The sequence below is a fragment of the Natrix helvetica genome (assembly GCF_964273705.1).
Source record: "Natrix helvetica genome assembly, chromosome: 1".
Classification (NCBI taxonomy): Eukaryota; Metazoa; Chordata; class Lepidosauria; order Squamata; family Natricidae; genus Natrix; species Natrix helvetica.
In genome coordinates, this window is record NC_138548.1 from 272875380 (window position 1) to 272899489 (window position 24110).

The 24110-nt window shown below is 38.1% G+C and overlaps 1 protein-coding gene across 2 annotated transcripts in view; it reads left to right on the plus strand.

Moving 5' to 3' along the window:
• JAKMIP2 (janus kinase and microtubule interacting protein 2) overlaps nucleotides 1-23641 on the plus strand; it is a 93462-nt gene extending 69821 nt beyond the window's left edge. Inside the window, exons 8-22 of one of the 2 annotated variants that reach the window (XM_081937852.1) lie at nucleotides 763-819; nucleotides 2493-2612; nucleotides 5099-5227; nucleotides 5656-5739; nucleotides 6640-6702; nucleotides 8356-8454; nucleotides 10721-10819; nucleotides 11914-11967; nucleotides 13039-13104; nucleotides 14644-14712; nucleotides 15290-15367; nucleotides 17599-17802; nucleotides 18430-18495; nucleotides 20694-20765; nucleotides 23171-23641. In XM_081937852.1, the coding sequence (XP_081793978.1) occupies nucleotides 763-819; nucleotides 2493-2612; nucleotides 5099-5227; nucleotides 5656-5739; nucleotides 6640-6702; nucleotides 8356-8454; nucleotides 10721-10819; nucleotides 11914-11967; nucleotides 13039-13104; nucleotides 14644-14712; nucleotides 15290-15367; nucleotides 17599-17802; nucleotides 18430-18495; nucleotides 20694-20744 (1239 nt within the window). In that variant the 3' untranslated portion in view covers nucleotides 20745-20765; nucleotides 23171-23641. The remainder of the gene's footprint in view (nucleotides 1-762; nucleotides 820-2492; nucleotides 2613-5098; nucleotides 5228-5655; nucleotides 5740-6639; nucleotides 6703-8355; nucleotides 8455-10720; nucleotides 10820-11913; nucleotides 11968-13038; nucleotides 13105-14643; nucleotides 14713-15289; nucleotides 15368-17598; nucleotides 17803-18429; nucleotides 18496-20693; nucleotides 20766-23170) is intronic. The other variant, XM_081937851.1, reaches the window with a different exon arrangement.
• The last annotated feature ends 469 nt before the right edge of the window (nucleotides 23642-24110 follow it).

Consider the following 24110-nt stretch of genomic DNA (forward strand, 5'->3'; position numbering starts at 1 on the left):
ATAATCCCAACTCCTCCTCGACTGATTTGCCTCTATTTGTGTTCTGTTTAATTCATAAAATTCTCATTGAGCTGGGACTTGGAATGAATGAATGAATGAATGAATGAATGAATCACACAAATGAGTGAATGGTTCACTCTTATAGCTCCATTTAATATCTTCACAATCACATGAAGTGCTAATACCTCAATATCAAGTATAATGCCTTGATAAGACCATACTTGGAATATTGCATCCAGTTTTGGTCACCACAATATAAAAAGGATATTGAGACTCTAAAAAGACTGCAGAGAAGAGCAACAAAGATGAGGGGACTGGAGGATAAAACATATGAAAAAAGGTTGCAGGAACTGAGTATGTCTGTTTAATGAGAAGAAGAACTAGGAGTGATATGATAGCAGTGTTCTAAAGCTAAGGGGCTGCCACAAAGAAGAGGGGATCAATCTATTCTCCAAAACACCTGAAGGCGAGACAAGAAGCAATGAATGGAAACTTATCAAGAAGAGAAGCAACCTAGAACTAAGGAGAAATTTGCTGACAGTTAGAACAATTAATCAGTGGAACAACTTGTCTCCAGAAGTTGTGGATGCTATAATACTGGAGGTTTTTAAGAAGAGATTGGACAATTATTTATCTGAAATGGTATAGGGTTTCCTGCCTGAGCAGGGGTTTGGACTAGAAGACTTCCAAGGCCCTTCCAACTCTGTTATTCTGTTATCTTTGTATCCTGAGTGGTGACTGTTTCTTGGTTTTCTTATCTAGGATAGAGAAAAACTTATTCGACGGAGGAAGCATAAAAGAAGTTCAAAGCCAATTAAGGTAAATGAAGTTTACAGATTATTTTGAACCCACTAATATCCTGTTTCCCTGAAAATAAGACCTCCCAGGTAATAAGCCCAATCGGGCTTTTGAGAGCATTCGCTAAAACAAGCCCCCACCTGAAAATAAGCCCTCTCCGAAAATATTGCAACACAGCAGCAGCCATGAGGTGACCATGCTTGCCGCTTCCTGCACCTCAAAAATAATAAGACCTCCCCAAAAATAAGGCCAAGCACTTATTTGGGGGGGGGGGGTCAAAAGAAAATAAGATATTGCCTTATTTTCAGGAAAACATGGTATGTTAAATTGTATTTCATTTCCAATTCATGAAATTGCTCTATTGCATGCCCATTTCTCCTTCTTTCCACTAAAGAAGGAAAGATATAGAAACCATATATGAAAGAAAGAAAGCATTTGCTCAAGTAACAGTAAACCTAGCTGTGCTTACTAGTGATGGAGGCATGAAAACTAAACAAAAAGACTATCATACAGTGGGACATCTGGTCCCGAACGGCTCAGACAATGAACAATTCAGGTGCCAACCGAAAAATCTGCTAAATGTTTCACTCAGGTCATGAACACATCCTCAGGTGCCAAATAAACACAGCAGCGGCAATTTTCCCTGACTATGCCATTTTTGGGGTGTGCATGCATGCAGAGTCAGTTTTGCTTCTGGTCACAATCAAATTGGGTGCCGACCGAAGTCCTAAAATGGATTACGGTTGGCACCTGAGGTCCTACTGTATATGCAACTCATTGCCAATTTCTTGCTAACATCTGTGGTTCTGCAAACTGCAAAATTGCTTGTAGAGCATACTCATACAATATGTTTTTTACTTCTGTAATGTCTGATCTTTTATGTGGGAACAAAAACATCGTAGTATAAGTGTGATTTAAATTCTCATTGATCAGACTTCTTCATGACTCATTTTGGCAAGTTTTAAGTGCTGAAATCATCAGTACTTTGCTATCCAACCTGCTGATTAACCAATTCTGTCAGCTTGGTGGATGACTCATTTACTTCTTTGATGTTGCTAATTAACTTAATCAGTCTGAGTACACTAAAGCTATTTTTAAATCATTGAATTGTAATAGTGGGCTCCAAAAGATAGCAGCTATTTTCACAGCATTGCTTGTAAGACCTATAAATGATGTTTATAACCAAACAAACAAGCTTAAGGAGGAAGCAAATGGTCTTGGGGGGAAAAAAATCCTTGTTTATTTGCATCTCAATTTCCTTCGGTTTCCTAGGTCAATTGTTAGACTTCAACCTGCCCAGAGCAAAGTCTATCGTATTGTACTCTTTAAAGGCCTTTTATACAGAACCTTTGGAGTTGTTTGTGCATTGTGACTGCCACAATTGGAAATGAGGAATAGAAGGACAAACTGTCCAGGGGTGATGTAGCTGATTTTTTTTTCTGCAGTCAACAGCAGAACCATTTGGCTAGTTTGTTGTCTTCAAATTCCAGGTTTTCATAACAAAATAGGGTTTCAAAAATCCAGATAACTACTACATGGCAGAAAAGAAAGACGGGTTCCTATATTTCTTTTCTGCCATTTTGTTGTCACCCACATGAAGCATCCCCAATAATTAACTGAGTTCATAAGATTATCTGTGCTAGAAAGCTGGGCTGGTGGAAGAGTTAGAATGTTTGGCTTTTTTTTTTTTACAGAGGCATGTTCTGGACACAGTTTATGGGGGTGATGATGACTCCATGGACTCCGAAACATCATCCATGGCTTCATTCAGGACAGATAGAACACCAGCAACACCAGATGAAGATCTAGATGAAGTAAGATTTTCTTCCCTATTTTTATAAAGTTTGAATAATTAGCAAATGTGTATCATCCCTTTCAAGTTCTTGTGCCCCTGTATTTTTTCACGTAGTGTCCCTCAAAACCTCCATTTCAACCTCCTCCAATTCCTCTTTACTTTTTTTCTAGAAATTCCCTCAATTTCTGGACAGAATTCAGTCTAAAAACTCTGCTCTTTAAAAAAATAGATCACATCTTCCAATTTGTCCCATCAAAATGGACAAATGGACATTTGTTTCATCAAACTAGAATCTTATTTTGCTTTAATTTCTCAGTCAAAAATACTTTTTCTCTTAAGCAAAATTCTAATAGGGATTTCTTTAAAACAGCTGCATATGCTATAAAACGTGGTCTTCTTCCTAACAGAGTGCATCAAAACATACCTTGAAACATTTCTTATTCTTTCAAAAAAATCATTTATTCTCTATACTTTATCAATGTCTAACCTCTGTATCCTCCTCAAACCCAGACAACATTTTCTCTAATATCTTCACCAGAATCATTCTGGATTACTCCAAATCTCAAATAAATTTTCTTCACTCTTGTTCTGACCTAGGTTTCCTGATAAAGCATAAATCACATACGTAGCCCCCAAAACCCTCTTTTATTTAAACGGTTGTGAATTATGGTCATTCACAGCCAATAATGATTCACAAACAGTCTGTGAAAAGTCCTACAGATGTCTGCCACAGTCTTTCAGGATAATGCTGATAAACGCCCAGCTTTATCTCTCTTGAAACACTGCCAGAGACCTAACTGCCAATTAGTTTTGCAAGGCTAAACAAAGTACAGAGTCAAACGGAGCTTCTCAGAGTTTGAACCGACCAGAATGAACAAAATAGCTTCCTGCAAAGGCTCACGTCTGTTTGCTCATCTTTTATGTCTTATGGGAGAGGCCAATCATCTTCAAGCCCTACTCCCGAGTCGTCCCTTTTGTCTTAACTGTTCTTGCCTTCTAGCAGCTCTGCACATGCGCACACTGGGAACAGGATCACACTGTTCTTCTGAGTCGCTGATGTCAGACTCCAAAGACTCCGGAGGCAGCACATTACTCCAGATGGCCAGGGCCCCGTCTCTGCCTCCGATACAGAACCCTCATCCGACTCCAGGATTGGCCTATGTTCCTCCCCAAGCTCCTCACTGTCCGACTCTGCTGACAGGTCTGCAGACTGCCCGCACAACAAGTCTCAAAATTCCAATGAAAAAAGATGATCTAGTTCACTTTCCAACACTCTGTTCATAATAGAGTCTTGTTCTTCAAAACTTCCACTTTGCATTGATTTATTGTATAAGTCCAGGCATTTGTTTTACAGAACTTTCTGCCTTCTCAACTTCTTCTATCATCTCCTCTTCCATCTTTGCAAATCTTTCATTTGTTCTTTTTTTCAAAAGCTGTCATTTTAGCATCAGGTGATTCAGCTAACTTACTAGCCAGTTGCTCAAACGTTTTCTGAAGCAAATCTGGTGTAATCCCTCTCTCTGCAGGTTGCTCCAGCAAGTGTCCTCTCTATTTTTGCCACTTTTCTGGTGGTTACCATTATAAATTATAATTAAAGAGAAAAGGAAAGCCCCTTCTTTGTTTGTTTTTTCTATTTTGTGTTTCTGTGCCTTTATTACTTTCAGCTCAAATGGAACTGCATAATTACAGTAAGCATCCTATTCTGGCGCAAATTACTTTTCCTTTGTTTTATGAAATCCACCAAGTGTCAGCACTATTTAATAATACCCAAAAAACATTCCACAAAGGATCTAGTTCATTTGTCAATTTAATTCCAATTAATTCAAAAGCACTTTACCAAAAACAATCTTTCAAAATAATTATCCTTTATGTGTACATTTATATTCATTCCCTCTTAAGCTTTTTGCAACTAGTCTTTAAGTCTTTAAAACCTTTTTTAAAACCATTCCAGAAGGAATGACTCAGCCAGGATTATTTTTTATCCTGCCACTCAGAAAATCTCTCTTTAGCTGTAAATTAGTTACATATGAAAGTGTTTAAGAAATTAGGCTAGCGCAAACCTTATGTTCATATAGGCTGCGTTATAGCTGTCAGCTTAATTGAAATTCCACAACTCCCAGCCTTGCGATTCATAAATTGATCACAAAAATCTTAGTCCCTGCAGTCTACTTACGAGGTAAATAGGTACAAGTAGGTATTCTGTGTGCAAGTGGCATGATCTCATGATCTCCCCTTTATGGGTAAAATTGTGTCAGCCAGAATTCATGTCTGGTTGCTGATCTCTTCTTCAGTGTCTTCCTTGCTCCTTGAGAGATGTCTAGTTCACCATGGCTCTTCACTGGAAGCTCTCTATAAATGGTTTCTTAACCTGTGTATTCCAGAATACAATATTTTGTTTTCTAACATAATAAATCCCAATGTTGTTTTGATACAATCTATTATTACACATTCCATCTTTTTTACAATACTGCACTTAATGTTTGTGTGAAACTTTCTCTTTTTCAGAGCTTAGCAGCTGAAGAATCAGAGTTGCGATTTAGACAATTAACAAAAGAATATCAGGCCCTGCAGAGGGCCTATGCGTTACTGCAAGAGCAAACTGGGGGTATAATAGATGCAGAAAGAGAAGCCAAGGTTAGTATCTGCCAAGGTCAACATAGCTGTCACTCAAATACATTCCGTAAACATGTATGTGTATCTATCTGCCTCTCTATATTATTTCTAATTCATTCAAACATCCTATAGCAAAGCTACAAAAATTTCCATACAATCGGATAACAATAACACAGACAAATCATTTTAAAGTAATAGAAAGTAAAACATGCTAAGAACTTTGTCACAGAAAAGATGCTACTTAAAAAACACAGAGTAGAATGGAACAGGGTCTCAAAATTCAAAGTATTGTGAGAGCTACAAAAGGAATGTTTCATTAGCACAAAGTAGCAATATGGCTGCTTGCCAGAGGAAAAGAAGGAGCTGCAAATGAATTGAAGATAATTTGAAACTCAGAAAGTTTGATGACATTTAAAAATATGAATAATGAAATTACATTTTTTTAACAGGCACAGGAGCAACTCCAAGCTGAAGTCCAGAGATATAGAGCAAAAATAGAAGATCTTGAAAAAACATTGGCCCAGAAAGGACAGGTAGACATTTTACAAAATATGGCTTGTCTCAATTACTTTTAAAGTTATTAGAATCAGTTTGTTATCTAGGAAAGATACATTTTGCACATATGAATCAACTACCTGAAAGGATGCCTGGAAACAATTAGGAATAAATATATAAAAGTATCTTGCTGTATGAGCATAATTGTATATTATAGATGACCTTGTGGGAATTGCAGCTACTTTGATGCTTCCAATAATACCCAATAACAATTTGTCAGGGCAGCCTCCATCAGTAACCAAGAAATAAACCACTCAACTCCATTTTTCAGAATTAAGAGTACTTTTACTGGTTATGAGTAGAAAGCAGCTAGCAAAGCAAGATCTGAGGCAAAAGCGCGCATAATCATAGATATCAATATGTGACCCAATTCCCTCCCCCTAGTAACCCCAACCCCCAGTCCAATCCCAAACCCCACAGGTGTCATGTGGGCTGCAGCTTTAAAACCCATCATCAGGTTGGTACGCCGGACGGTTGGCCTTGGCAGCAATTCCACTATCTGCAGCCTGCGCAGTAGATGGTGAGAAAATCACTCCCTTCTTCATTCACTCCTGTGCTTAAGCTTTCCCTCCCAAATACCATGTTATCTCCCCCCTCCCCGTTTCAATGGCAGCCGAAAGCAAGCAGCAAAGCAGAGGCTGACACAATTGTTTCCATTAATTTAGCAAAATTATTGAATTGTTTTAGCATTTCTTTTTCATTGTGACAGAAGTTTCAATCATAGTTGTCAACATGATTCAATCGATTGAGCCATAGTTCAGTTATTTAGTGGATTTAATTTTATTCATGGTAATTTAAATTCATTTCATTTAATAAAACCGATTAACAAAGCCATATATAAATATATCTTTATATTTTATTCTTTTTTAAAAAAATAGGACTCACACTGGGTAGAAGATAAACAACTTTTTATTAAGCGGAATCAAGAGCTTTTGGATAAGGTATGTTCATGCTTGAATGATTAGAAAGGGGTTGCTAATCTTTCGTGTTGGGGAGTAGATTTGGAATTCTGAGATCACCTTGTAGGTATCCTCACAAAACAGCAAAAAAAATCTCTAAGTGGTTTACAGAGTCGGTATATTGCCCCCAACAATCTGGGTCCTCATTTTACTGACCTCGGAAGGGTAGAAGGCTGAGTCAATTTGAGCTTGGTGAGATACGAATTGTCAAATTGCAGGCAGCAGAAGTAGCCTGAAGTACTGCATTCTAATCTCTGTGCCACCACAGCTCTTAGCACTTAGGAATAGTACTTAGACTTATATACAACTTCATAGTGCTTCACATCCCTCTCTAAGTGGTTTACACATTGACTCCAATAACCTGGATTCTTATTTCACTGACCTCAAAAGGATGGAAGGCTGAGTCAACTTTGATCTGGTCAGCATCAAACTCCAGACTGTGGGCAGAGTTAGCCTGCAATACTGCATTCTAACCAGTGTGCCAACAGGGTTCCTACAAGGTGACTACAAAGTGATGTTTGCCCCCTTCATTTCCCAGAATGGTTTCTACTCTTTAGCTTAATTTGTCTTCTTTCTGGAAGGTGGCCTACTTCCAAACAAAGCACTGGGTAAAAAGTCATTTTTGAATAATATTTCTAAGGCTGAGGCCCAGAGACAATTGAAATTATTGTGCTTAAGGCAAGTGTTTTGGTTTGCAACATGCCAACTTCCCTTTTCTTTTAACTGAAATAATTTGGGAGGGGGGCAAGAATTTTGCTAGGCACTGAGAAGGATAATCCTAGACACTTTGTACTGACAGATATGATACTGTGAGTTCAGAGTGGTGTTTAGAACTGAACTTTCTGTACATCATTTAATTTCTCTACCTTACTTTGTCCCAGAATCAATTCAAAATTCTGACTCCATATCAACTCCACTAGTTCCCTTATAATTTCACTAAATGATGACATACGCACTGGATTAGATTTAGTCATTTTTAGATTAATCTATTGAAACCCGTTAGTCATGGCTTAGTTCTCCCATTCATTTTATAAGATCTGTTCTCGGCAACAGTCCATTAATTGCTAAATTCAAGATTTGAAGAAATAATAAGTTCTAAATAATAATTTGGATTTTTATTGCAGCATCAGATCGTATGATTGAGAGTATCTTGTGGTAGTATTTTTTGTATTTTTGCACAAGAGTCCTTCAGACTGCTCATTTTTCTCAATGATAATCTTTATAATATAAAAATAAATATAATAATAATGTAAAATTCAAAAACGAAGGTGCAGAATCATGAAAAATAATACCCAAAATTATCCCTTGAAAGTTTACTGTCTTAACCACAAGTAAACAATGAAATCCCAAAGTTCTGAATCAGCAAATATGAATCCTTTTGTTATTTGCCAAGTTGCTTTTGATGTATTATTTCCATAATAAGATAATTATTCCTTTAGTATATGAATTGTGACTTTTGTAGATGTTATGCTTCCCACACAAAAAAGCTCATAATAACATTAAAATAACTGATTAGCTTGCTTCCTCGGTGATTGAGACTTGTAGGAGGGAGCAAAAACAGGAGTGGTCATAAATGTCTAAACAAGTATATCTTGGAATCATTTCCACAAATTATATATTTAGATCTTTTTCTAGATAGAAAAATTGGAAGTAGAGAACAATCGACTGCAACAGGAGCTGCAGGATGCCAGAGATCAGAATGAACTCTTGGAATTTCGAAATCTAGAACTTGAGGTAAGAACTTGCTAATTGTATTATGCGGGACTTGTGAACATTTTAAAGGAGAAAATATTCTTGCAATCATCTCCATGCCACATGCCTTTATATTTTATTGTACGTCGCCCCGAGTCCCTTCGCGGAGAGGGCGCGACTGATAAATTGAATCAAATAAATAAATAAATAAATAAATCTGTTATTCCAAATATTTTCCTTCATATAAATTAACCCGCCCTCCATGTTTGACTGCATTTTATATTTACAAATTAAGCTAATTTGTTATTTAAAAAAAAACAAAGAGATTTAGTTGTACTAAAGCAGTGATGGCGAACCTATGGCACGCGTGCCACAAGTGGCACGCGGAGCCATTTGTCAGGGCACGCAAGGCGCTGCCCTGTCAGCTGGCCAGCGCGCATGCGTGCCCTGGCCAGCTGAGTACACCGTTTTTAAAAGCCATTTTTCACCCTCCCCAGGCTCCAGAGGCTTTATAGGAGCCTGGGGAGGGTGAAAAGAGCCCCCGACCCCCCGGAGGCCCTCCAGAGGCTTCAGGGACTGTCCGGAGGCTTCCCTGAAGCCTTTGGAACGCTTAAAACGACTCTCCGAGCAACCCGGAAGTCACTTCCGGTTTGCTCGGAGGGTCGTTTTAAGCGTTCCAAAGGCTTCAGGGAAGCTTCCGGACAGTCCCTGAAGCCTTCGGAACGCTTAAAACGACCCTCCAAGCAAACTGGAAGTCACTTCCGGTTTGCTCAGAGGGTCATTTTAAGCATTCCAAAGGCTTCAGGGAAGCCTCCGGACAATCCCTGAAGCCTCCGGAGGGCCTCCGGGGGGGGGGCGGGGGAGGCACTTTTCGCCCTCCCCAGGCTTCTATAAAGCCTCTGGAGCCTGGAGAGGGCAAAAAAAGCATGTAGAAATGGGGGGGGAGCGTCTGTTGTGCACGCATGCACACTGGGAGTTCGCGCATTGCATTATGGGTGCGGCATGCCCGCACATGACCCCCCTGCGCTCCCCCCACTTGTGGCACGCGAGCCAAAAAAGGTTCGCCATCGCTGTACTAAAGGATAAGAAAACTGAAACTAGCTTGCATAATCTTTATCTTTTTGGCTGGAGAAATTTAGAGTAGGTCATAGGCACTTGAGTCTCAAAACTGCCGCAATGAAACCTAATGTGGTAAGCCATGTTGTATAGTTAGGCTATTGAGCTCCGAGCTTGGCAATTTGATTGCAAACGTTTCGTCACCATTCGAGGAGACATCATCAGTACATTTTGAGTTGTGCTTGTCTGTCAGAACATAGGTCTTTAAATACCTTTTTGTGTGATGTCTGAATGTTGTTTGTTCAGATATTTCTGAGTCATGCTTTGATTTTGGACCGTTTGATTGGCTGGCTGCTGTTGCTGAGCTATGGTTAAGTATAATATATACTAAGTGCTCAAACCAACAGCCTAACTACCAACCTGAGCTACTAATATTCAAACACATTTCAACCATGCTGTATAGTGCTTAAAATATTGGATTAGACTAGGAACATTCAAGTTCAATTTACCCCTAGCCATGAAGAAACAATGGGTAATTTTGACAATCACAGGTTTTTAATCCAAATTAATTTGGATGATTATTTAGAAATAAAAGGAGTATTATTAGGCTACCTTAAATTTTTGGAGTCAGGGAATGGGGATGGGATACATACAGATTTAATAAATTATGCAAGTCTATTCAGTTATATATAGTAATGTGCAGAACATGGGAAAAATTTCCAAGGTAAGAAATAAATACCTCCACCTTGGAACCAAAAGTATTTCAAATGTTCTGCCATGGGACAAGGGGAACTGGAAAAGATTGATCACTCATAGGCAAACCTATCTCCCATTCTGAATTTAAAGAAAGACCACCCAACCAGGGGCATGCCAACGCTTAAAGGAACATGGAACGAAGTCCCCTAGTTTATTCTGAGTTCAGAATAAAACCTCAAAAAAAGTAGAGATACAGGATGTTTTGTTCTGAGAAAAAAACATCTAAAACAATCAGGTCAAGCTCAGAAACCTCGAAAGGTTTAAAGAACTGTAACAGTGAGAATAGAGATGGCCAATCTCAAAACAACATTCTTTTCAGAGGTAAGTGTAACTATAAAGTGCAACTTCTCCTAATCCCTAAGTATGGCAGAAATTTAGTCAAAAGAATACTCTTTCTGAATCAGCTAGGCTTTGCTCCAAAAGCAAAATATTTTTCAGGGGAATAAATCAAGCAAACAGAAAGTATTAAATGTTTTACCTTATCTTTTGTTTCAAGGAAAGAGAAAGAAGATCTCCACCTTTTAATCTACAAATCCATCCATTCTCTGATGGTGTAAGTGCCCTACAAATCTACTGTATGAAAGAAGGTGTCAAGGTATGTTAACATGATATCACTAAAAATAAATGTTTTTTAGTATGTGACATCATATATCTTGGTAGTTTTCAAAATATGGAGGGAGAGAGAATAGGGGATCAATTCTGTCCTTTGCCTACGAACATTCAAGATAATATGTTTATAGAAAGTGTGTGTGTGTTTGTGTGTGTGTGTGTGTATGTATGTATGTATGTATGTATGTATGTATGTATGTATGTATAAAATCTACAATTTGCAACTCAAGTTAAAAATTAAATTCCATGCATAGAAGACTCTTAAAAGTACAGAAAATGGGCATGTTGTGATCCTTCTTCTATTGTACACTGAAGAGCAGGTTATGTTTTTGTTAACAAAGAATATAGAGCCTATAATTTTGAACACTCTACATTTGTTGCTGACAGATTTACTGTACATAATCCATTCTTGATTCATTGTGTATGTGCAAGAATTTAAAGCAGCTTAAGAATTTACACCTACTGATATTGTATTCTGTGCATTGTTGAATTCAAAAGGTCTTCTAAGCAAATCTATAAAATCTATTGTAGTGTTGTTGTCTTTCATAGAAAATGGAAGTATGTAACGTTCCTTGAAGTAAAAGTGGTAATAGAGAATACAGAGCCATGCTACAATTCCGATTAATTCTAGGTTAGGCGACAATTGTCTACTCTCAATTACAGGAAAAGATTTGATACCAGTCAGAGTGGAAAATTTGATTACCAACAAATATATAGTGTAGTCTGCATGTTAGATGATATGAGTGTGTTAGATGCTTTTGTACAAGTGTTAAAGTTGCAAAGAACTGTTTAAGAATCAGTCTAGCTATTTTTCTTCTTCCTCAATATTAGATTTTCTATACACTAGGTCTGTCACACATACAATTACTTCTTTGTTTCTTTTCTTTTGCTATTACCCCATGTAGATGGCTGTACATTAAAGTCTTCTCCACCCCTTTCCATGATGCTTTGGGATCTTTTCTGCTCCTTCACTTAAGAAATACTAAGTCATTTGTAGATCATCAAATCCATATCATAAAATAGATACTGCTTATGAAAACTTTGGTTCTTCTTTTCTGAATTTTATCATCTCTTTTATAGGATGTTAGCATTCCAGACCTTATAAAGCAGTTAGACATCTTGGGTGACAATGGGGTAAGTGATATGGATAGCTAACAAGGTGTATATAGCACTTTCTAGAAAATGTGTAGTATTGCAGAATAAAAGATAAATCAAAATAATTGAATTTCATTCATTATTGCTCCCCCACTCCATTATTCCCTATTTTTATAAATAAAGAGCTTGCCCTGTTTGAATTATTTCTTAATAGGCTACTAAGATAGTATTCTGTAGCATTTGTGAAACCTTTAAAATAAAAATTTAAAAATCTGCAGGTCTCAGACTAGAATAGACTAGAATCAACTTTTCCAATCTACTATTTACACATATATCTAGAAGGCACTAAGTTGAGAAAAACTACACTTAATTCCTATGAATGTTGTTCTAATTTTTTTCTAGAAGATCACACATATTAGCAGTTTATACAGATAAGACTTTATTTAGGAAGTCAAATTACTTGGGATGTTACTTTTAGATTACTTTTTTCCTGAAGCTCAAACTTTTATGATTGGTTTATGACTTTAAACATTCCTGACTTTGTGGTAAAATATATATGCAAACACTACACCCACAGCTTTTCCATTCATTTGGATGGAAAATATTTTCCCAGCTCTTGATATACAAAGAGCTATTTCTTCTATTTAAGCAGTACCTCCACTGTGATAGATATTTATATATTTACAATAAACATCAGCAACTTTGGGTTACACGGGCTGCAGGAATAACTTTAAAATCATAACAATGAGAGTTTTGACTTGAGTTTTCTCTCTTTATGCTTTTTATTTTTTACAATTAATTTTTTTTTGAGTGTTATATACATTCAAAACTTAATGGACCTATTCTGTGGCTTAACTCCATACCAAAAAGCAGAAGAAAATCTCAATGATTTTTCAGAGAGTCAGAAATGAAATTTTGCAATTGCTCATAGGTTGCTGATTAGGAATTCCTGTCTAAATAAATGTGGAAGACTAGGAATTTTGCAGTGTATCAAAATCCATGCATCAAGAAAAGATGCACCAGAGCAAAACTTTCTGACGTTGACCAGATGTCTGCATGGAAAACTATTGCTGCTTTCTTAATTTGTTTTTCTGCCTCTTGAATTTTCAGAATTTGAGAAATGAAGAACAAGTGGCTATAATTCAAGCCAGCACTGTCTTATCTCTGGCAGAAAAGGTATTTTTAAATGTATTTTGTATCTCATGTATATTATTTAATATGAATTGAAAAATTAACACAGGGTACAGAATTATGGAGAGAAAAATGCAAACTGTGGGGAAAATATGCAATCTGCATGTGTGGTGTGAACAAATAAGAATGAAATGTTATCTAAACTGCATCTATCCCCAAAAGCAAAAAGTAACTGGCTTTTATTGTTCAAGTTGAACTTCCACTAAGGCAACCATTTTAATTTGCTTTATTTAACTTTTTTCAATTGTCCAAGCCCCAGCTTGCTTTAGCCTGTTTGCTGCAGTCCATGTTCATGAAATCAACATTTAATTATACAGATGAATATCTAGATATAAGTAAGAACGGCTTGATTAGAGAAGCCTTATTATAGAATAAGACAGCAATTAATGATACACTTTAGGTATGCCAGCTAGCTGGGTTTTTCTTTTAAGTGGAGGGATTATGAAAAATAGCATACTATTATGCATGCTGTAGTAATGTACACTAACTAGGTCAATCTGTAATTTAAATACAGGACAGATGTCTCTGTCCAAATCTGCACATGTTTTAATAATAATACAAACCGGTCAGCATTCAGTAGTACAGCAGCACACAACAAAATAGATATTTTGGAAAGACAAAAATATCCACAAGAATGAATAAATGTATACCGTTAGCCCAAGACTTTCCAAGGCTTTGCTTAGAAAATATTTTCAGGCCTAAGACCTAAAAGGTAGCAACTATACATCTCTGATCATGTACAGGATATTCCACAACTGTAACTAGCCACCATATAATCTGGAGATAGCAATAGTAATAGCACTTATATAGCACTGCATGGTGTTTTACATCCCTCTCTAAGCGGTTTTACAATGTCAGCATATTACCCCCCAACAATCTGGGTCCTCATTTTACCCACCTCAGAAGGATGGAATGCTGAGTCAATCTTGAGCCTGGTGAGATTTGATCTGCCAAATTGCAGGCAGCCGGCAGGCAGCAGAAATAGCCTGCAGTACCGCACTCTAACCATTGTGCCACCACGGCTCTATGTGTCAATTCCAGGTCAGTGGATGTAGCCAGGTTTCATTTCTCTTGTTCCTTGATGATTTGTTGTTAGTTGTTAGTTGCAAAGTCATGTCCGACTCATCACGACCCCATGGACAATGTTCCTCCAAGCTTTTCTGCCTTTTGGTGGGGTTTTCATGGCAAAGATACTGGACTGGGTTGACATTTCCTTCTCTAGTGGATCACGTTTCGCCAGAGCTCTCTGCTATGACCTGTCCATCTTGGGTGGCCCTGCACGGCATAGCTCATAGCTTCATTGAGCTACGCAAGCCCCTTCACCACGACAAGGCAGTAATCCATGAAGAGGGCATCCTTGATGAGTAGCTGACAGCAAGTGGCTAGAAGCAACTGCAGTGAAAATTCTACGCTCTGAGTTTATAGTTGATGAAATGGAAAGACAGCACTTTTGGCAATATTGTAATCCTGAAAGTGGAACTGGAATGTGGACTTAATAATTCCTTTCCCCTCCCCCTCTTCTAGTGGATACAGCAGATTGAGGGGGCTGAAGCAGCTCTGCACCAGAAGATGATGGAATTGGAAAGTGACATGGTAGGAAATAAAGCTTTTGGGGTTGGGGGCAGTTTTCACTTTATCCCATGCTTATTGTTAGTTGCCTGCTGGAATTTGCTTTGTTTTTGCCTGAGTATCATTACAGGTAGTCCTTGAGTTACAACTATTTGTTAGCGACCATTTGGAGTTACAATGGCACTGAAATAAGTGACTTAGGACTGTTTTTCACATTTGCAAGCATTGCAGCATCCCCGTGGTCATGTGATCGAAATTTGGGCACTGGGCAACTGGCATATATTTTTGACAGTTGCACTGTCCCTGGGTCATGTGATCACCGTGTGTAACCTTCCCAGGTGGATTCCAACAAGTAGGGTCAATGGGGGAAGCCAGATTCACTTAATGACTATTGATTCAGTTAACAACTGCAGTGAATCACTTAAGAATTGTGGCAAAAATAGTCGTAAAATGGGGCAAAACTCACTTAATAACTGCCTTGCTTAGCAATGGAAATTTGGGCTCAGTTGCGGTCATAAATCAAGGATAATCTGTATATATTTTCTTATTTCAAGAATAATAAAGGTAGTGATTCTTTTTTCCAAACTGTCATTCCATGTAGGAGCAGTTCTGTAAAATAAAAGGTTATCTGGAAGAAGAACTGGACTACAGGAAACAAGCTCTTGATCAAGCCTATATGGTAATTTGAAAGCCAAGGATGGAAACAAAAGTACATTTCAGAATGCAAGGTTGTTGCATTCCAGTGATAAATGTATGCTTGCACTATGTTCTCACATAAGTTTGGTTAAAGTCAGGGACGTGCGGTCAGGGGAGGCAGGGGAGGCAGAGCCTCACCTCTCTTCATGAAATAATAGTATATAATATTATATAATATATATATATATATATATATATATATATATATATATATATATATATATATATATATATATATATATATATATATATATATATATATTATAATATTATATACATCCGTCCGGCCGCGCCCGGGAGCTGAGGAGGCAGAAATGTCGGTGCTGCCGGATGACAAAGGCATGAAAGCACAGCCGCCTGAATGGGAAAGCAACGAAAGGGGCAGCGAGGGCGGGCGGGAAAGCAACGAAAGGGGCAGCGAGGGCGGGCGGTGGCTGCAGGCGGCAAGGCTTGAGCGGGGTGAAAGCGCAGCCCCTTTTGTTGCTTTCCCATTCACCCCGCTCAAGCCTTGCCCGAGGGAGCTGGGGATCGGGCTTTGGGTTGGTGGGAGACCTTGAAGGAGTGGGGGGGGAAAGGACTGGCGCCGGTGGAGGAAGCAATACTACGCAGATCAGTACACTCTGCTGTCCCCTTAATGTTCACTCAGGAAGGCGGAGAATGGGACCATGTGTGCTGGAGGCTGAGGCTGCCTCAGCCTCCTGCACACGTGGTCCCATTCTCCGCCTTCCTGATGACGTCACCAGCCTCACCAGCCATAACCCTCACCGCACGTCACTGGTTAAAGTAAACTCCAAATTAATGTCATTTTTGGATGACAGAGAGGGAAAGAGACACACGGTGAAGAAGGTAGCCTCACACTTGGAAGGTTGAAAGTTCAATCCTAGTAGTAAACATCTAGTAGTAGATGTTTCTCTATCAGGGCGCAAGGAGAAAAAATATGCTGTGAATTACATGTAGGTGTCAGGAAGGGCATCTGGCCAGTGCTCAGCTTTATCCAGTCACCCTGATCCCTTCTCGATAGAAGGCATCACAGGGTCATAAAAAGAGAGAGAGAGAGAGACAGAGAGATAGAACTTTCTATGAAATAATGTGTCAGTCTACTTTTTTGTTCTCCTTACATAAATGAGAGCTCCAGTGAATATCCGGATTTCTATTCCAAAGGCATAGCACATTACATGTTAACCTCAAAAGGGTGGTGCACCATAAAGAGGTTTATTTGCCATTAGAATGAATCAGTGGTGGGTTCCGGATTCCGTTCCAACCGGTACGGAGTCATCCACATGCACGCGCGCACTGCGCGCATGCATTCTAGCATCAAATAACATTTCCGCAAGTCTCCGCAATGCTCCAGCTGCTCTGCGGAGTGTCACACAGGCGCCGTACGTGCCATGCATGTGCACGGAAGCACTAAATGCTTAAAGCACAGGTGAGCGTGAATGGGCGGGTGGGCCCTCCGGAGCACCGTACCGGAACGGTACCCGTGCTCTGGGCAGGACCCAGTACACCCTTATCGGGGCGTACTGCCTGCAACCCACCACTGGAATGCATGGAAAAAACTATGGTAAGCCCTGAAAAGGAGGGAGTAAAAAACAGTTTACTTTCGGATGTCATATGGAGCTATTAGTAACCATCAGATATGAGGCATTAAATGTGGTGCACTGCGTTTGAGAGAAATACATGTATACCATATTTTCCGGAGTATAAAATGTACCGGAGTATAAGAGGCAACAAGGTTTTAAAGAGGCAAATTAAAAGTTTTTGCATTCCGTAAACCTCCCAAAAACGCCCTGTTTTTCACGAAAACTGGCCCATTTCTTTTCAAAAAAGGGCATAAATAGCCTTTAGAAGGCTTATAGAGTGCTCCTGGGGCCTGGGGGCAGGGGGGACTGAGCAAAAAACAGCCCATTTTTTGCTCATTTCTGCCCTCCACAGCCCCCAGGAGCTCTCTGAAAGCCTTCTAAAAGCTACGCATGGCCATTTTGGTGAAGGGAGCGGAGTTTCAGGGGGTCAAAAAAATGCTGTATTCGGTGTATAAGACGCATCCAAATGTTCAGCCTCTTTTTTGAGGGAAAAAGGTGTGTCTTATACTCCGAAAAATATGGTAGTTATTGTCTATTAATTCCAGTTGGTTCTGCTGAGTTAAAATATGTACAGAGACAAACAGTTTTGACCAGAATGTATCCCCTTCCAATATTTTGTTATGCTATTGCTTAGAGAATCCAGGAGCTTGAGGCTACCCTTTACAATGCTTTGCAACAAGAAACGGTGATAAAGTTTGGAGAATTGCTGAGTGAAAAGCAGCAGGAAGAACTTCGAACTGCTGTAGAGAAACTGAGAAGGCAAATGCTGAGGAAAAGCAGAGAATATGACTGTCAGATCCTCCAAGAGAGAATGGAATTGCTTCAACAGGCACATCAGGTGTGTTCCAGTGTATAGAAAAACATTAGGGAGGCTCAGTTTGTATATGGGTTTCATGGTATTTATTGTTGAGAGATGATTATGTGAGAGAAATGATTAAATAATTATTAAAGATTGCTGATCATATTAGAGAGCAATCCAGGGGTGGTATTCACTTACCTTCCCTATCAGTTCACAAATGTGAGTGCATGCCATCTCCGCATGCGCTCAGCCTTTCACGCATGCGCTTTTGGCTAAAAAAGGGCATACATGGGATGCTGTAGAGGCGGGTTGGGTGGGCAGCGCCACCCGCAATTTCTGCTACTGGTTCAGGTGAACCGGTAGAATACCACCTCTGGAGCAATCACCATATAAATATAAATTTTAATCAAATTAAAATTGTTAGTTTTTATCAGGCCACATTCCCTCCATGTTAAAGTGTAATTAATCCTTTCACTTCATTATGAAACCAAGTTTGTCCCTCAACCTGGAAAAGGCTAAAACCCAGGCAATTAGAGCGGTACTTATTTTTCATATGTGTGAATTTTAGTTTAGAAATTTTAAATTAATTTTCTTCGGACAGACTCCGTAAGACATCATATTTTTTATTTATTTGATTATTTATGGATATATTCAATTTGTTTCTAGAGGATCCGAGATTTAGAAGATAAAACAGACATCCAGAAGAGACAGATAAAAGATTTGGAAGAAAAGGTTGGTTGTTTTACATATCTAAAAAAAATCAATACTTTTAAGAATTTCCTATTTTATAACTCTAGGAGCTCCTAGTTATTTTAGCATAGCCATTTCCTAGTTAACTTCCCTTGAATCAGACTTTTACTATTCAGTTCCAGTAATTTCCATTGTCATATTTTGCTAGCTGTGGGTTATAAGAGTCTGAAATAACTGGAAAGGATGTGGTTGGAAAATGCTATATTACTATAGTACTATCAGTGACGTGCGGTGAGGTTTATGGCTGGTGAGGCTGGTGACGTCATCAGCGCGAGCCGCGCTCCCCTTCATGTTGACTCATGAAGGCGGGGAATGAGACCACGTGTGCAGGAGGCTGAGGCAGCTTCAGCCTCCTACACACGTGGTCCCATTCCCCTCCTTCCTGACTCCTGAGTCAACATGAAGGGTGTCAGGGGAAAAAACGCCTGATATTTGAGATCAATGGACCGTGGCTGATTCCCTTCCGCATATCTTTTGAGATATTAAGAAAAATAAAAGTCTTTAAGAAGTATTCTAATTAATAAACAAACTTTAATAATAAAATAATAAAAGTAAATGAAACAGAAATAACTAATGGTTACATTTTGATAATGAAAGCTCTGGTTGCCAAGTTGGCAGCCGAACAAAGAAGAAAGGAATTTTGGAATGTGTAAACGCATGCGCAATAAATCACTTTCAGATAAGAACTTTTTTTTGTTTTATGACCTGCGCAATAAAGCTTTCTTAGTTTAACTCTTGAGTGTCAATTCATTCAGTTCAGGCCTAGCAAACTTTTTAACATCGTGACAAAGGGGACCACAGAGCACGTTCCGCGGGACCGCAGCTCATTCTCCACGGTCCCCTTCATGTTGACTCAGGAAGACTGGGAATGGGACCACATGTGCAGGAGAGAGGCTGAGGCTAGAGCAGCCTCCTGCACACGTGGTCCCATTCCCGGATCACGTGTGCAGAAGGCTCCTCAACACCTTTTGCCTTTTTTTTTTATTTTCATGATGAGAGCGGTGAGGCTCTGCCTCCCCTGCCTCCCCTGACCGCACGTCCCTAAGTACTATGAATAAACTCCAGTGATTTTTATTTTCTTCTTAGGTATTCTAATCCAGGAGGGTTTTGTAGGTACTTTTATGGATGGATGGATGGATGGATGGATGGATGGATGGATGGATTTCATTCTATTAGAAAAGGCAAAACTTTCCATTCACCAATACCCCACCACCATTTTCAGAGATATTATGGGGACCTTTTGATGAAGTTTGGAAGAACACAACCAGGGCAAATTATATGCTAACCAGAAAGAGTTTTCAATGTGACTGTTGTGTCATTTTTCTTGTAATGATGCAAGAATCACTATCTAATCTCTCTCCTTATTCAGATTTCCTTTAGAATCATACTGTAATAATAATAAAAATAACAGAAATCAGATTTTACCCATTATTCTACCATTATATCAATTTGAACATGGTAAGAATAATCAGCTTAAAATAGTTATTATTATACTATAGTGGCACTATAGTCTTTTTTCAATCTGCCCGTTTATTTAACAGACTGTTTTCTGTTTTACTAAGTTAGAATCAGTCAATAAATGCAGAGGATTTTCGCTAACTAATATTTTATCTTAGTTTAAAACAAAAATCAAAATTGTTCATTTATAGTTTATTTATCATGATGGATATTGTTTCAAGGAGAAGACTAAACACTTGTCCATAGTGATTAAACATGAAAAGCTGTTGTTTGTAACACAAAAGCTTACTCATGATGCTATCATTTCGCTAGGTTTTCTTGTTAAACAAGTTTGGTTGTAAAATGTAAATAATTTGTCCTAGATTAGTAAGGTAATCAAAAACTGAGTTTCAATGAAATCTAGGAAATAGAAATTTAATGACAAGGATCAACGTTAAGGAGATTAGCTAGTAAGTTAGAGGCCTTAAATTTTAGTGCTGTATGATTTCTTGGACTAAGTCTATTTTGCAGGGGTGTCAAACTCATGTCATCACAGCGGTGTCACATGAGGTATCGGGACTTTTTTCCCCTTCACTAAACTGGATGTGGGCATGGCCACTGCATGACACATCCAGCCTATAGGCTGGAAATTTGACAGCCCTGGTCTATTGGATTTTATTCCTTTCAAATTATTTGCCATATCTATGATAATAAAAACCTCTTAAAACTATTTTTTCTTGCAGTTTCTGTTTCTCTTCTTGTTCTTCTCCCTTGCCTTTATTCTTTGGCCTTGATGTCAATGTGCCTCTTGAAAGGTAAGGCTGATTCTTTCTTTCTTCTTTGACACCAAAATACTCTTTTTTCAATTCAGTTCCAAAGTAGCATAGTTATTATGTGAATATCTGAACTCACATCAGAGATGGCAATGGAAGGATAAATTGAGCAACTGTCAAATATTTCACTAAGTTCTATTACTTTTTACATGTTACACAGAGAGCAAAAGTTCTGTAAAAACTATCAAAGCAAATTTCAGCTACCTATTAAGTAACATTCAGGTATGTGTTTATTAAGTAAAATTCAGGTATGTGTTATGTATACACATAAGACTTTTAAATATATACCTAAAAATCTAAAGCATCATTTATTTTAAATATAATACATAATTGAATGTTTTCTTTCTCAGTGAAATGTCTGTATGTCTGAATGTGTATGTATTTGGTGTGGGTGTGTACATGTATATATATTATTATTATTTTTCCTCATAGCAGTTATTTGTAAGTTAGATTTTCAAATACAAAACTGTCATTTGTAATAATTGATTTATTGTCATAATATAGTTTTTAAGTGCCTCATTATATTGAACAATTTCATATTGTTATAGAATAAAAACATGGGAGGAATTTATTCCATGATAAAAAGTTAAATATTCTGAACAAAATAAACCCCATAGAAGAGTTCAGATATTGGGTCAAAAGTATATATATTGATAGCACACAGCAACAATTTCAGCCAATGGAGAACTTTTCACTCTTTCAAATAAGTAAAGGCACAAGACGTCTACATTTTCCTCCTGTTATTATTGTTCCTGTAGAAATATTGGCAAAAACTTTCCAAGATGACAAATAACAGGTCTCAAATACACCAACATAAGCTCAAATATTATGTATATGATATAGTATTAACTATCATGGAATCACAATGGACAAGGAGAGCATTAATTAAAACAATCCAATATTAATGACACTCAATTCACTGTCCACATACCATTGCTAGAAATCATAAATGAAAGGAGGCTGATGAACTTATTTCCAATATGTGTATTCCAATGGTCTGGATGACCACTGTGGCATAAAAATGTTGAACCATATGACTTGTAGCAGATCCAACACCTCTCATTTAATCTAAATTGATTAGTCTGTGCCTTGGTAAGACCAACTTGAGATATTCAAAGTTCAAATTCAAAGCATTTATTGTCATTGTACATCATGTATACAACAAAAATTGGTTTAGCCAATTGCATTAGTAGGTCTAGCCTCTACTGGTGCAATATAAGACAATATGAATAGTATAAAGAATAATCCTTATACAAGTAGATAAGGGGAAAAACATTTCCATACATACATCATATTCTGTACAACATGTATATTACTCTGGTGTATGATCTTATATCATGGTATATACATATTACACACTATACTGGCACCCGTGAAAATCCATCATATTAATCTGTTTGTGGTGCTATATTGACAGCCCATGGGTAGAAGCTGTTTTTAAACCTGTTTGTCCAGCTGGCTATACTTCTGTGTCTTCTCCCGATGGTAAAAGTGAAAAGAGACACTGGCCATATTGCATTCAATTTTGGTCACCCTGCTATAAAAAAGATGTTGAGACTCTAGAAAGAGTGCAGAGAAGAGCAGCAGAGATGATTAGTGGACTGGAAGAGAAAACATGTAGAACAGGTTGCAGGGATTCGGTATGTCTAGTTTACAGAAAAGGACTAGGGGTGACATGATAGCAGTGTTCTAATATCTAAGGGATTGCTACAAAGAAGTGAGGGAGGGTGTCAGCCTATTCTCCAAAAACACAGGAAAGCAGAACAAGAAGCAACCGATGAAAACTAATCAAGAACAGAACCAACCTAGAAATAGGGAGGAATTTCCTGACAGTGATAACAATTAATAAGTGGAATGACTTGCCTTCCGAAGTTGTGGATGCTCCATCACTGAAGGTTTTTAAGAAGAGATTTATCTGAAATGGTATAGGGTCTCCTGCTTGGAAGTTGGACTAGAAGATCTCCAAGGTCTCTTCCGACTCTGTTATTCTGTTATCTATGTAGGTTAAAAAATGTCAAAATATTGGCATATTATAAATTTGGTTCCATGTTAATATAATGGTTAAGATAGCAATTTGTGCAGCTTGAGAGCCCCGTGCAAGATTACACTTGATCACAGAGCTCAGTGAGTGACTTTTGTAGCTGCAACTTCATATTACTATTTATAATAGAAGGAACAAATTTGATAGTAACTACATGATATACATCCTTGAGCTCTCAAGAGCAAAGGTTGGGTAATGCAGCAATCAATTTTTAAACAATAGATGAGAACTTAATTTAATCCACTATAAAGTACTCTAGAGTTCATGGATCTTGCAGTAGATGGGTAATTAAATTTCACTAATGCAGACTCCTTCAACTATTTTTTTTTTTTTTGTCATTTTCCAGACTGATCATCAACACAGAAAAGTCCTGAGAGGGCAGATGCTTCCAAACCCACAAAAAAAATATCACCACTGTTTACAACTACTTTAAAACAAAGCAACTCTCTGCAATCAAGACCACTCCCACCATGCAGTTTAAAGCCATTATTCAAGATTTGTTACTTGACAGTTCCTGTCTGAAGTTACAATATCAGCTGCACTTAAGGAAATTCTGTGAGGAGGAAGAGAATATCCCAGCAGCATACATCATTAGGTTTATTTTATTTAAAAAAATCAGCAAGAAGCCACATTCAGCAGATTGAGTAAAGGTATGTCAGGCAAGGAACCAAAGTGACTACAGACTATCAATCCCTGCTGTGCAGGGGGATTATTTTAAACATAAAACATCAACTTCTCATGAAAGTCTTCAATAATTGAGGGGACAAAGTATTTAGAGTTCTAAGAGGACCATTACGATAATATCCATTTGGAGGGGGGGAAAATTGGCTTTCTTAATACAGGGACACTTTTTTTCTGTTTTTAAACTCAGGAACAATGACAGCTGCAATGTGAACAAAAGACTCTTGTTTTTGTTTCAAACTGGGTGAGACAACAGGATCGATATAATTGACATTAAACTACTGCTGCCTGCTGGATCAAGGATGATCAGGCCTAGTGAGAGTGGCTGACGGTGCTTGTGGGACCAATGCTGTAGTCTTATGAAAACCGTCCATGAAGAACTGTGTGCTAGAAATGTATGTTACGTCAAACAAAGAACTCTTCCAAGAATGCCACACTAATTTAACTAGCTGCTTAATATCTATTCAGGAACTGGGATAGAAGGGTAAGAAACAATGGCATCTGAGAAGAAGCAAACACCTTTAGTGAGACTTCAGCGTCACAAAATTCCGTCCTTGAATTTATTCAGCAGTTAATGTTTGTTTTCTTCCCTGGCTGCAAGAATC